This window comes from Colletes latitarsis, chromosome 9, assembly GCF_051014445.1.
Source record: "Colletes latitarsis isolate SP2378_abdomen chromosome 9, iyColLati1, whole genome shotgun sequence".
Lineage (NCBI taxonomy): Eukaryota > Metazoa > Arthropoda > Insecta > Hymenoptera > Colletidae > Colletes > Colletes latitarsis.
In genome coordinates, this window is record NC_135142.1 from 14,937,237 (window position 1) to 14,949,668 (window position 12,432).

General features: G+C 31.6%; 1 protein-coding gene across 2 annotated transcripts in view; it reads left to right on the plus strand.

Annotated features, from left to right (window-relative positions):
* LOC143345880 (uncharacterized) overlaps positions 1-12,432 on the plus strand; it is a 295,421-nt gene that overhangs the window by 47,772 nt on the left and 235,217 nt on the right. For both annotated transcript variants that reach the window (XM_076773446.1, XM_076773444.1), the window contains exon 2: positions 7,133-7,271. In XM_076773446.1, the coding sequence (XP_076629561.1) occupies positions 7,133-7,271 (139 nt within the window). The remainder of the gene's footprint in view (positions 1-7,132; positions 7,272-12,432) is intronic.

Genomic DNA, 12,432 nt, shown 5'->3' on the forward strand with positions numbered 1-12,432 from the left:
CTATATAATTGTCAAACGGAAATTACATTGTTCCTAATACGCATTATAAATTAAGAGCGTGTGATGCAGAGTGAATGGACAAATTAAACTTGGCTGATTAATTTTGACAATACTTCAAAGCGTTTCTGAAACAGTATGTGATCCCCTCTAGTTCGCGATACAAGTCGGCTCTTCTCTCCTTTTTACCTTTATTAATCCCTTGTTTACGCCCACCCCTCCAGCTTTGACTCCTCTTTTCTGTTCTTCGTATCGTCGAATGGCACAGTACGCTCGACAAAAGCGAATTAACAGCGCAAAAGAAAGATGAACGCATCCTCGATGACACGTTCGCAGACGCTCTTTAATGGGGTTTTTCGCTTACAAATGAACGGACTTTGAAAGCTGATGCTCGAAATTTAAACCGACGAACGATGTGTTATGGCATTGTTCATTGAATATTACCACGGTATTACGAAGTTGTTATAAGGATGCTTGAATTTTTTTGTTCATCTTCTTCTAGCATCTTCTAAACAATGGACTATATTAAAAAATGGCCAAAAAATTTTTACACAACATACATCTGTACATCTTAAGAATACAGAAAGCAATAATTATTTAACTAAAATGTGATAACAAAACTGTAATCATGCATTGAGATACATAGCGAACATAAGTTACTAAATTAACTTTTTGTTTTACGATTTATTTTCAAGCAAACATAATCATTTCTTATAACTAAATCGAATTTATTTTAGTTGTAATTAAATTCTTTATACAGAGTGTTCGACCACTCTGGGAAAAATTTCTATAGGAGATTGTAGAGGCCAAAATAAGACGAAAATCAAGAATATCAATTTGTTGATGGAGGCTTCGTTAAAAAGTTATTAACGTTTAAAGTTCCGCCCGTACAGAATTTTTTTCTCGAAAATGCGCAGGATTTCGGAGGTATGTGTAATGACCAAAAATGATTGTAATTGACCCCTGCATCCAAATATAACGAATTGAAATTTTTTAATTTTGTCGAAAAATTTGTCCACCTACTCGAATTTTTTTCTCGAAAGTGCGTAGGAATTCGAGGGTGTGTCTATTCACCAAAAATTATTGGAATTGACTCCCGCAATCAAAAATAATTTTTCCAGAACGATTTGAAATTTTTGAATTTAATTGTTAATAACTTTTTAACAAAGTCTCAGTCAAGAAATTTATATTCTTGATTTTCGTCTTATTTTGGTCTCTAATATCTCCCATTAAAATTTTTCCCAGGGGTTACCGTTAAATAAATTAAATTTTTGTCCACGTTTTTCTTTCATCTTCTGAATGAAGAACAATGTCGAAAAACGGCCGTCTTTGGTACTCGTTGGAAAAGATTAATTAACCATCGTTTTCTAATGTCTTACAATGTATAGATGCACACTGTATGGAAATTTTTTTTTATCAACGAGTGCTAAAAATGTCCATTTCTCGATATTGTTCTTTATGATTTAACAAATTAGACAAAATTAGTGCTAACTCTAAAGTTAAAGTTAGTGTGAAATAACTATTTAAAATTACCGCCTTATTTTGGGAAAAGACGTGCGCGCGCCGGATAAGAGTGGCTAATTGGGCCTGAAGTGCATCAGTTTCGAATGTATGCTCAATGTAGAATGTGCAATGAAAAATGATCAGATACTTTTCTTTTGTGGTTTTAATATTTAGTAAATTAAGCTCACATATGTCGTGTGTTAATAATATAATACATGTATGAGTTCAGTGAAATTTCGTTTTCTTTCATTTGATTCAACGTGATTCCTTCCTGCCACGTTTATAGGTTATGGGTTAGAAGCCAAGTGCTAAGTGTGCAGTTCCACAAAACAACTAACAGTTAGCTTGGTACGTAGAACAAAATTTCTGTCAATTTTAATTAACACATTGATTGCCCTGTCATTCGTATTTGAGTGACGTTCATGTTTACTCTGTTACGAATGATATTAAATTATATTAAGTACGTATTTCTGTCAGAGTTTGATAGGTACAATAAAATGATGATACAGTGGAACGTCAATTTCTGAACTAATAGACAGACAAATTCATTCCGATAATCGATTTCTGTGGACCATAGGTTAAGTAATATTTAACAGAATAACAGGGAATACAATAAGTTTGAAATGTACATATTTATTGCACGAAAAAAATTTATGGTTAACGAAATAAGTATAAAATGTAAATCAATAATTGTTAAAACAATAATTGTATAACATTCAATCAGCGTTTCAATTCGTGTTTTAGATCCTCTTCAGGAGATTGTAAAAATATATTAATGATTACATACATATAATTATAATACAAACAACTTTTTAGGTCATAAATAAAATATTAAAAAAACATATAAAATAATGGAATCGTTAGTCTACTTCTTATCTTATTTTTTGTTTTACTTTTTTTCAAATTTTTAATAATTTGGATTCATTATTTTTAATTTTGTTAATCGTAAATTTTTGAATATTATACATGTTCTATAGTTGAACTAGACACTTTCTTCTCCTTTCAAACATTCAATAACATTTTATTTTCCTTTCAATTTCAGTTTTACACTTTAACTTTTGTTATACTGTGTATAAAACGTGTAATTCTAACATATCGTACTAAAATCATAATACAATTTTCTTCGTATAATGCATATTTCTATGTGTATATTGTATCCGGTGTAAAGCTTATGATGCAATAAACACATGGCTCATGTTGTGCTTCAATAATCTTTCGGATAATTTTCGTTTTACCGTAATTATGAAAATAATTATTTAAATAATAAATGTGATACATTAAAAACAATTTAATTCGTTAATTACCACATCACCCATTCCTGGGTGGCTATTTATTTGCCCGTTTTCAAGTGATCCTATTAAATATTTAATATTTAATTTTCCTTGTAAATATTTAAAAGTATTTCCTTTAATGATGAGCAGAGTTATTTTAACTCTAGAATACTACAATACAGTGCTGCATTCTTCATTCATTTGTTATGTATGTTTTCTGATAATTTTCTGGCAGGGAAAGACTTATCTAATAATATAATAATAATAATATCAATAAAGTGTACATTTCGAAACTTATATTTCTACCATTGTGTATATATTATACATAACTTGTAATAGTTGATTATAATTTTATGTTTTTTAAAACTCTACTTTTATTTATTTTCATAGTTGGAATATACAGTTCCTCGATATAATTTTAACGAGATCACTATATGTATGCGTAGTATAGAACTAAGAGAAATTTCAACGTGGTAGTGCTTTGGGCACTAATATATTCTATCACTATTGCTCCCAATACTGACACTTTGAACATTACCATCATCACCGCTTGAATGGAATTGATGATTCCATGTTCTGCTTCTGATGGATTTCAAATGAGAAACTAATTCGACGCATCGAATATAATTAACTAAAGGAAATTGCAATTATATACACGGATGTCTCTGCATTTCGTCGGTGTCAGTTATCCATAAAGTCATTTATAACCGAGCGCGCATACTGATGATCCATGGTTGAGGCGATGGTCCAATATGTTTTTCGCGAGGATACGGTGAATGATTCCGAAAAGCAGGTTAATCATCGAGTTAACGACAGTCAGATTGAAATAAATTATCGTCAATGTTTCAGTAAATCGAACGCAGAGACACGTGTATTTATTAAAGAGATATATTTAATTTTTGTATTAGGGTATTACACATTCTTCTCTAAATACATCGATATGACGTTATCTACTTTTAGAATGATATGTGTATATTATTATACAAGGTATCCCAGCATCGGTGGTACAACCGAGGTGGGGGTGATTCTACATGAAAAAACAAATCGAAAATAAGGAATAAAATTTTTTCATTTGTGGTTTCGTTCTCGAGCAAATCGGTTTTGAATATTCAGCAAATACGCGACCACTTAACTATGGCCTAGTTTATGTTTCCACTTCTGTACATTCCTGTTGACATGACGTTCTGAGCACTTCTCACAGTTTCATTTAGTGTCTTAGTATGTTATTATCTTCGGTTTTGATTAACAGTTTCTATCAATCCTTCGCAATGAGTAGATATACAAATCGAGAATACCCCACCACATTTTTCTCGAGAAGTTAAGAATTTATTAAATGAACTACACGAAGCTTGGATTGGCCATGGTGGTCCAATAAACTGGCCACCAAGATCCCTAGATTTGACACCCCTTAATTTCTATCTATGGGGTCATGTTACATCAAAAGTGTACGAGGAGGAGATTACAAGCCTTCCTCAACTAAAAGCGAGGATCGTTTTAATATTTGAAGAATTAAAGTCACAGAATACATTAGAATGCGTTCATACGAATTTAATTCGGCGAGTACAGTTGTGTATGCAGCACAATGGGCAGTATTTCCAATAATTTTTGCATGAAAAAAGTAAATTAGTAACTAAATTACATGTCTTATTTTCATTTAAATTCACTCTAAATCCAAAGGCAGAAATGAGTAATACAGCACATCATCTTGATACTAATGATAGTGTTACTACTTATAAGTGACATATGACTTGTATCGGGATACATCCATCTAAACCATAGTTACGTGTACTCGTACTTGCTGAATATTCAAAACCGATTTTCTCGAGAACAAAACCTCAAATGAAAAAATTTTATTCTTTATTTTCGATTTGTTTTTTTATGTAGAATCACCCCCACCTCGGTTGTACCACCGATGCTGGGACACCCTGTACACACTAGGTGAAAAAATAGTTGACATTCGTTACTTAATTATATCGTTAGGAGTAAATAAATTCTTGTTGACCCACGAAGCAAAACTGGACAAGAATTAAAAGGTTTATTTCGACGTTTCGACTCAAGTTTATTAAAATTGACAATGATATAGTAATGTATAGAACGGTGAATTATAATAATTGAGAATAATTATATTGTAACATTGTGGATTTCACACACAGGAAATATGTACTTACATCGTTTCATAACTTTTAGTAACATTTATGGAATTGTTTCAAGAAAATGAGGAAGTTTTGTTTGCTATACAGGGTGTTCGGCCACTCCTGGGAAAAATTTTAACGGGGGATTCTAGAGACCAAAATAAGACGAAAATCTAAAATATCAATTTGTTGATGGAGGCTTCGTTGAAAAGTTATTAACAATTAATTTTAAAAATTTCAAATCGTTCTGGAAAAATTATTATTGATTGCAGGGGTCAATTATAAGCATTTTTGGTGAATAGACATATCCCTGAAATCCTACCCACTTTCGAGAAAAAAAGTCGGGTAGGTGTTGAAATTTTTTGGCAGAAAAAAAAATTTTTCAAATTGTTTTAAAAAAATTATTTTTGGTTGCAAGAGTCGATCACAATCATTTTTGGTCATTACACATATCCCCGAAATCCTACGCATTTTCGAGAAAAAAGTTCCTTACCGAAAATCTGATTTCAAGCCAGAAATCGTTCCCCGAAATTTCATGCGAATCTTTAAGATATCATAACTCCTGAACGGATTGGACGATTTTAATTTTCAAAAACGCAAACAACGCGTATTTAGATGAAGAATATGTAGAAATTGCAAAAATATTCGAAAAGTTGATCCTTGACCCTGTAAACTGAGAAGAACTCAATAAAAATGGTCCAATTTTCAAACAGCCATAACTCCTACAATAGTGAATATATTTCAATGAAACTTTTTTCTGAAGTAGAGCTCATGAGTACCTACAAAAAAGTATTACACAACTTTTCTGTAGGACGTCAAATAAAATTACAAAAAATCAAAAACGAATTTTTAAGAAAAATCGACGGGGGTAAAAAAAAGGTGCCTAAATTTTTCGACGAAAAAAAAAATTTCAAATCGTTCTAAAAAAAATATTTTTGGCTGTAGGGGTCAATTACAATCATTTTTGGGGAAGAGTCATATCGCCGAAATCCTACTCATTTCCTAGAAAAAAATTCGAGAAGGAATGAAATTTTTCGACAAAATTAAAAAATTTCAAATCGTTCTGGAAAAATTATTTTCGGTTGCGGGGGTCAATTATAATAATTTTTTATGAATAGACCTACACCCGAAATCCTACCCACTTTCTAGAAAAAAATTCAGTACTGGCGGAACTTTAAACGTTAATAACTTTTTAACGAAATCTCCACCAACAAATTAGTATTCTTGATTTTCATCTTATTTTGGTCTCTAGAATCTCCCATTAAAATTTTTCCCAGGGGTGGCCGAACATCCTGTATATACTTCAACAGATGTATTTAATCTTTGAAAATACTGTGGGAATGTAACGAAAGTAAATTCCATCTGTCTTAATTTTTAAATGATTAAATAATTTTGCATGTTCAGTTAAAACAATCTTTTCTTCGTGAGGGGATTGTATATATGAAATTCTTCCTCTGCAATCACATTTTATTACGGAAAATATAAAAGAATGGTACAAGCGGATGTCGCAGTGTATATACTGACAATATGAAGGCTTTCAACTCGAGTTAATACGTTAAAATTGACGGCTTCAATATTGTTCAGTTTAGCTCTGAAGATCAACAAGGAGTTTAATTACTTCTTATTATATTAATTCATAAAATTCTATAAATAAACCAAAAATTTTATTTTGGTTTATGTATATTGGAACACTCATAGAAAATAGTTCAGTAATTATTCTTTATGACATACTATTATTTAATGTAATAATACCACCTATGATTTTCCTTGTAATGCAATGCTATATGTTTTTAAAAAGAATGCGTTTATTAGAGTAATTGCCAAAGTCATTCTCATTCAACAAGCTATATTATAATATTAGAAAGTAAGTCAACACGAAAATATAAATTTAATTTATTTGTATTAATGTAAAATTATAATATAATCTATAATGTAATGACCATCTTATGAGATGATTTTTTCTCATTAGGGAATATTTTCTGTAATTGTAAATAAATGTTAAATCAGAAATTATGTCAAATAAAGTGAATAAATTTCTGTAGAAACTACTTTTTCAATACTAATAGCATCAATAATTACAAGTGAATTTCACAAGGCGTTTTTATAAGCAAATCAATCATTATTTCGAATGCAATGTTTGCTTTTGGAATCACTGTTTAACATTTTCTTAGACTAATTTACCATGGTATTTCATGGTAAAGTGAACGGGTCATCTGAATGACGTGTTAGTACTCACTGTTGCAGACGGTGGTGGAGGTCTGTCAGAAGAAGAGACAGTGCAAATTCAACACCAGCCCAAATAAGTTTCAACACGATCCGTGTCCCGGATTTCCAAAGTACATCGAGGTTGCCTACAATTGTCGACCATGTAAGTAATTCTTTTTTACTCTTTTAATTTTAATCGAATCTAAAACGCCTTCAGAACTACGTACGCGATTAATTTAACGAGTACATCTTCGAGTTGTCGTAAATTTTGCATTCCAGTTCTTATAACAAAATTTTTCAACATGTTTGGCAAGTTATGCATTCCAGATCCATATTTGCTAAATCTTTATTGCTTCTATTGAATCCAATTTACTTACTGATATCCAAAGTTTGAATTGCGATTTTAAAAACACATATACTATAAATTAGGAACATGCACATATTTTCTTTAATTTTGAAATTTGATTGCTTGGATCATTTAATAATGATTAGTTTAATTATAAATAATCCTATACGTTAAATTTGTCTACCAGTTCCAAATTGCGAACTTTTAAGGAATAAATGTTGCATAGGAAAGTCACGAATGCACAAATTTCGTTTCTTATATTAACGAATTACGAAATCATACAATGTTTTCTATTTGCACATTCATGTTTTCCTCTTAAAAAAGCTTTTAAATTTTCGTAACTTTTAGCATTTCAAACCAGAATAAGAATTTTAAATTAGACCTCTAATTAAGTCAAGTATTTAATATGTTTGCAAGTTCAAAAGTAATTCTGTCGCGCTAGAATAATTCCGCGCGAGCGTTCTTTTTCACTGACTGATCCATAGTGATATTTTTTGCTTAGAAAATGTTCTGTTGTGCAAAATATACAGAGTGTTCCGCAGTGTCGCATCGAGAAAGGAATAGCTGTACACGAAAAAGTATGTCAAAAATGAGGAATACAATATTTAAAAATAACGTTTTCAAGAATTTAAAGTTGTATCGATCGATTTTGAAGTTGTGCCTGGGAACACTTAACTCCAAGATAATTCTTTGATGGGTCTTATCGTTTATTTCTCGTTAATAATGATTATATTAATAAAATAGATTCTACAGAAAGGGAGACGTACACTAAAGTTCACTAAATCGTTATCTAAGAATTAAATATACGCATATTTAGCACATTTTTAAAACCGCTTTTCTTGAAAACGAAACGTTATTTTAAAAAAATGTATTCTTCATTTTCAGCTTTATTTTTTATGCAGAATTACCCACTGCTCGGTAATATCATCCTATGGAGGATATCCTGCATAAAGGGTGTTCGGCCACACCTGGGAAAAATTTTAATGGAAAATTCCAGAGGCTAAAATAAAACGAAAATTAAGAATACTAATTTGTTGATGGAGGCTTCGTTAAAAAGTTATTAACGTTTAAAGTTCCGCCCGTCATGAATTTTTTTCTAGAAAGTGGGTAGGATTTCGGGGGTAGGTCTATTCATAAAAAATTATTGCAATTGACCCCCGCAACCAAAGATAATTTTTCCAGAACGATTTGAAATTTTTCAATTTTGTCGAAAAATTTAGACACCTACCCCCTTTGTCGATTTTTCTTAAAAATTAGTTTTTTATTTTTAATAAATTTGTTTGACGCTCTGCAGAAAAGTTGTATGATACTTTTTTGTAGGTACCCTTGTGCTCTGCTTCAGAAAAAAATTTCAATGAGATACCTTTATTGTTGTAGAAGTTATGGTCGTTTGAAAATTGAACCAGTTTTAGGGGGTTTTTCTCACTTTACGGTATTAAAGAACAACTTTTTCAATATTGTTAGTATTTCTACATATTCTCCACGAAAATACGTGTTGTTTGTATTTTGAAAAATTAAAATCCTCCAATCCGTTCAAGAGTTATGACATTTTCAAGATTCGCATGCAGGAAGGATTTCTGGCCTCACATTAGATTTTCGGTGAAGAATTTTTTTCTCGAAAGTGGGTAAGATTTCAGGGATATATGTATTCACCAAAAATGATTGTAATTGAGCCTCGCAACCAAAAATAATTTTTTCAGAATGATTTGAAATGTTTTAATTTAATTTTTTAATAACTTTTTAATGAAGCCTCAGTCAAGAAATTGATATTCTTGATTTTCGTTTTATTTTGGCCTCTAGAATCTCCCATTAAAATGTTTCCCAGGGTTGGCCAAACACCCTGTATACAGTGGTGGACATAATTATTGAAAAATTGTTTATATTACTTCTTTTTTGTACGTATCTTTATTTACAATATCTCATTTATTTATATACAAAGGCAGAACAAAATTAATAAAATAGAAAACATATAATTAATGAAAATCTGTTTTATTATCGTCTGATACCTGGACAAAAGTATTGGCACACATTTGAAAATCTTTATTTTCCAACACTATTTTGAAAATATAGTGTTAGTTTCTTGTTCAAACAAATAAAGTCGATTACAACAATCATTTCAGTCGACGTCTGCGAATCTGATTGTGTTTCTAATTGTTGTTTTCACGATTCTTTTGAAAATGTCAAGAAAAGGAAAAGAAAGTACACCGGAAGAAAGAAAAATAATATTTAAGTTATATGAGGAAGACAAATCTTATTCAGAGGTGGAAAAAATAGTGCAAAGAAGTCGTTTTATGATTCGATGCATAATTAAAAGATTTGCGAACACGTCAAGTACTAGCAATCACGTACGAAACGGTCGTCCCCCGAAATTATCAAATGAGAAAAAAAGAAAATAATTAATATAATAAAACAAAATTCGCGAATAAATTCTTCAGAAATTGCAGCACTATTTGCAAAAGATTATGATAAAGATATCAGTTCGAAAACTGTTTGCAGAATCTTGAACAATGCTGAATATTTGGCATGCGTCGCTCGAAGAATCCCGTACATCAGTGAAGTGAATAAAAAGAAACGATTAGTGTTTGCAAAAGAATTTTGGATAAAGATAATGACTGTTAGGACCATGTTTTGTTCTCCAATAAAAGTAAATTTAATATTTTCAAATCAGATGGTCGGGTATTAGTATGGAGGAAACGCAATACCGAATTGGACGTGAAGAACTTCCAAGCTACTGTCAAACATGGAGGTGGTGGAGTCTGTATATGGGGGTGTATGTCCTCATCTGGACTTGGGGAATTAGTGTTTATTGAAGACTCAGTAGATGCCAAAACATATTTAAATATCTTAAAAGAAAATTTAAAGAAAAGTGCAGAAAACTTAAAGTTACCTGCAAATTTCTATTTTCACACTTTAAGAACACCTCCCCAAAGTCCAGATCTTAAACCAGTTGAAAATGTTTGGTATCAATTGGAAAAAATATTCGTAAATACCACATTTCGAATAAATCGGAATGAAAACAAATAATTTCAGCAGAATGGTCTAAAATCAGCAGTGATTTAACAAAGACGTTGGTCCATTCTATGCCAAATAGATTAAAAGAAATAGTAAAACGAAGACGACATGCTACAAAATATTAAATTATAATTTAATACGGTGTTATATAAAATGTGCCAATACTTTTATCCAGGTATCAAATGATAATAGAATAGATTTTCATTAATTATATGTCCTGTAAGTTTTTAATTTTGTTCTGCCTTTGTGTATAGGTAAATGAGATATTGTAAATAAAGGTACGTACAAAAAAGAAGTGATACAAACAATTTTTTCAATAGTTTTTAACGTTTTTATACCAAATCGCGTACTATGCCAATACTTATGTCTACACTGTACATGTCATAAAAAGAAGTAGACTTCCGTCGGACGCCAAGATGTGCAGTAAGAACGGTCAAGGTGGATTCGAAAGGTAGAGGTGTGGGTGCAGATCTCTAGATCTGTTCTCGAAGTAAGATCGTTTTTCCTCGCGGCACTTATCGATGCCTTTTTACCGACACGTTGAACATTAGCCTAGTTCACGGGCTGCGCGAAGACCACGGATATCGATGTAGCTTCGAGGGGATTCTTTGCTCGTGTTACAGCAAATGGCGGAGAAACACGAGGAATTCTTTTCCGACGTACCTTCGTTGATGAACATCACTTCAACCGTGGCTCGCTTTTCTCGAGAACCATGTACGACGATGAGTATATCGCGATATCAAGTTCCGTGATTTATTCTTTCAATTTATATGAAAAACGGCTAAAGACAGCGATAAAAATGACTGATTAAGGGCGATGACAGAATACTCGTTACCCGAGACTGTTTACTTTTATCGTGTTCTTTTTAAACGATTAAAACTTCGACGTAGCCGTAAAGAGAAGCAATTTAGAGAAACGTTACTTTGAAACAGAAAATTAGTTCGCTTCCTTGAATCTGAATTTTGTTTTCTTTAGGCGAAAAAATATTTGTTAAATTATTCGGGGCTGAGTAAATGTAATTGAATTTAAAAATTATTCTATAATTTCTGAATGTTAATAAAATAGGTAGAATGAGTAGTTTTAGTCGCTGGCTAGTGAACAAATTGATGCAAAAAATTTTGCGACAGTAGGTATGAATTTTACATATCAGAATTTCAGTTTTATCCAAGGATTCAACTTAAAACAGGAATAAAAGTTCGCAAATAATAGATATTAGTATTAGTGAACAATTTCATTCGATCCCTACAACACCGTTTATAGTTCGATACCTTTATTGTTTCGTACGAAATGCATGAACTTTTTTAAGCGATAATCCTTTGTTTATCTTTCCTTTAAAATAGGGATTTACGTGGATAGGTATGCCAAGACTTTAATAACAGGAGTGTTCGCGTAAATCCTATATTATTACGTCTGGAATAATGAAGTCGTACTTTTTAACATTCGTATTCCTAAGCTTAAAGAACGCATTAATTTTTTTTGCCACGGATAAAGAAAAACAGTTTCGCTTAACGACCTGCAATAAAGGATGAAATAATCGTACCGTGCGACCGAGAAAATATAAAAACAGTGCGGCATGAAAATAATATTTCCGAGTTCCGCGAGATTCGTATCTGTATCCAGAGTCGCGGAAAGTTAATATGCCTTATATAAAATGATTCCACAATGGATTCACACAAAACTACTGTCCCGTGAGGACGACATTTTTCCTTTTCAAATCACGATTTGGCGGTGATACGACAGTTTTCATTTGTAATTGGGTCGTAATCAGTTTTGTAGTAAAAGTATTATATTGACAAATCCTATTCACAAGTTCTAACGAACCCAATATAGCAAATCTTGGATAAGCATGGTTAATTTTCAGTTTCTAGAAAGGCACAAGATGAGTTATGGCGTTCGGTTTTGTATCTTGCCGGCGATAGCGAATGAAAAAAAGCACAAACATAATATGTACCATAGCACGATTGAA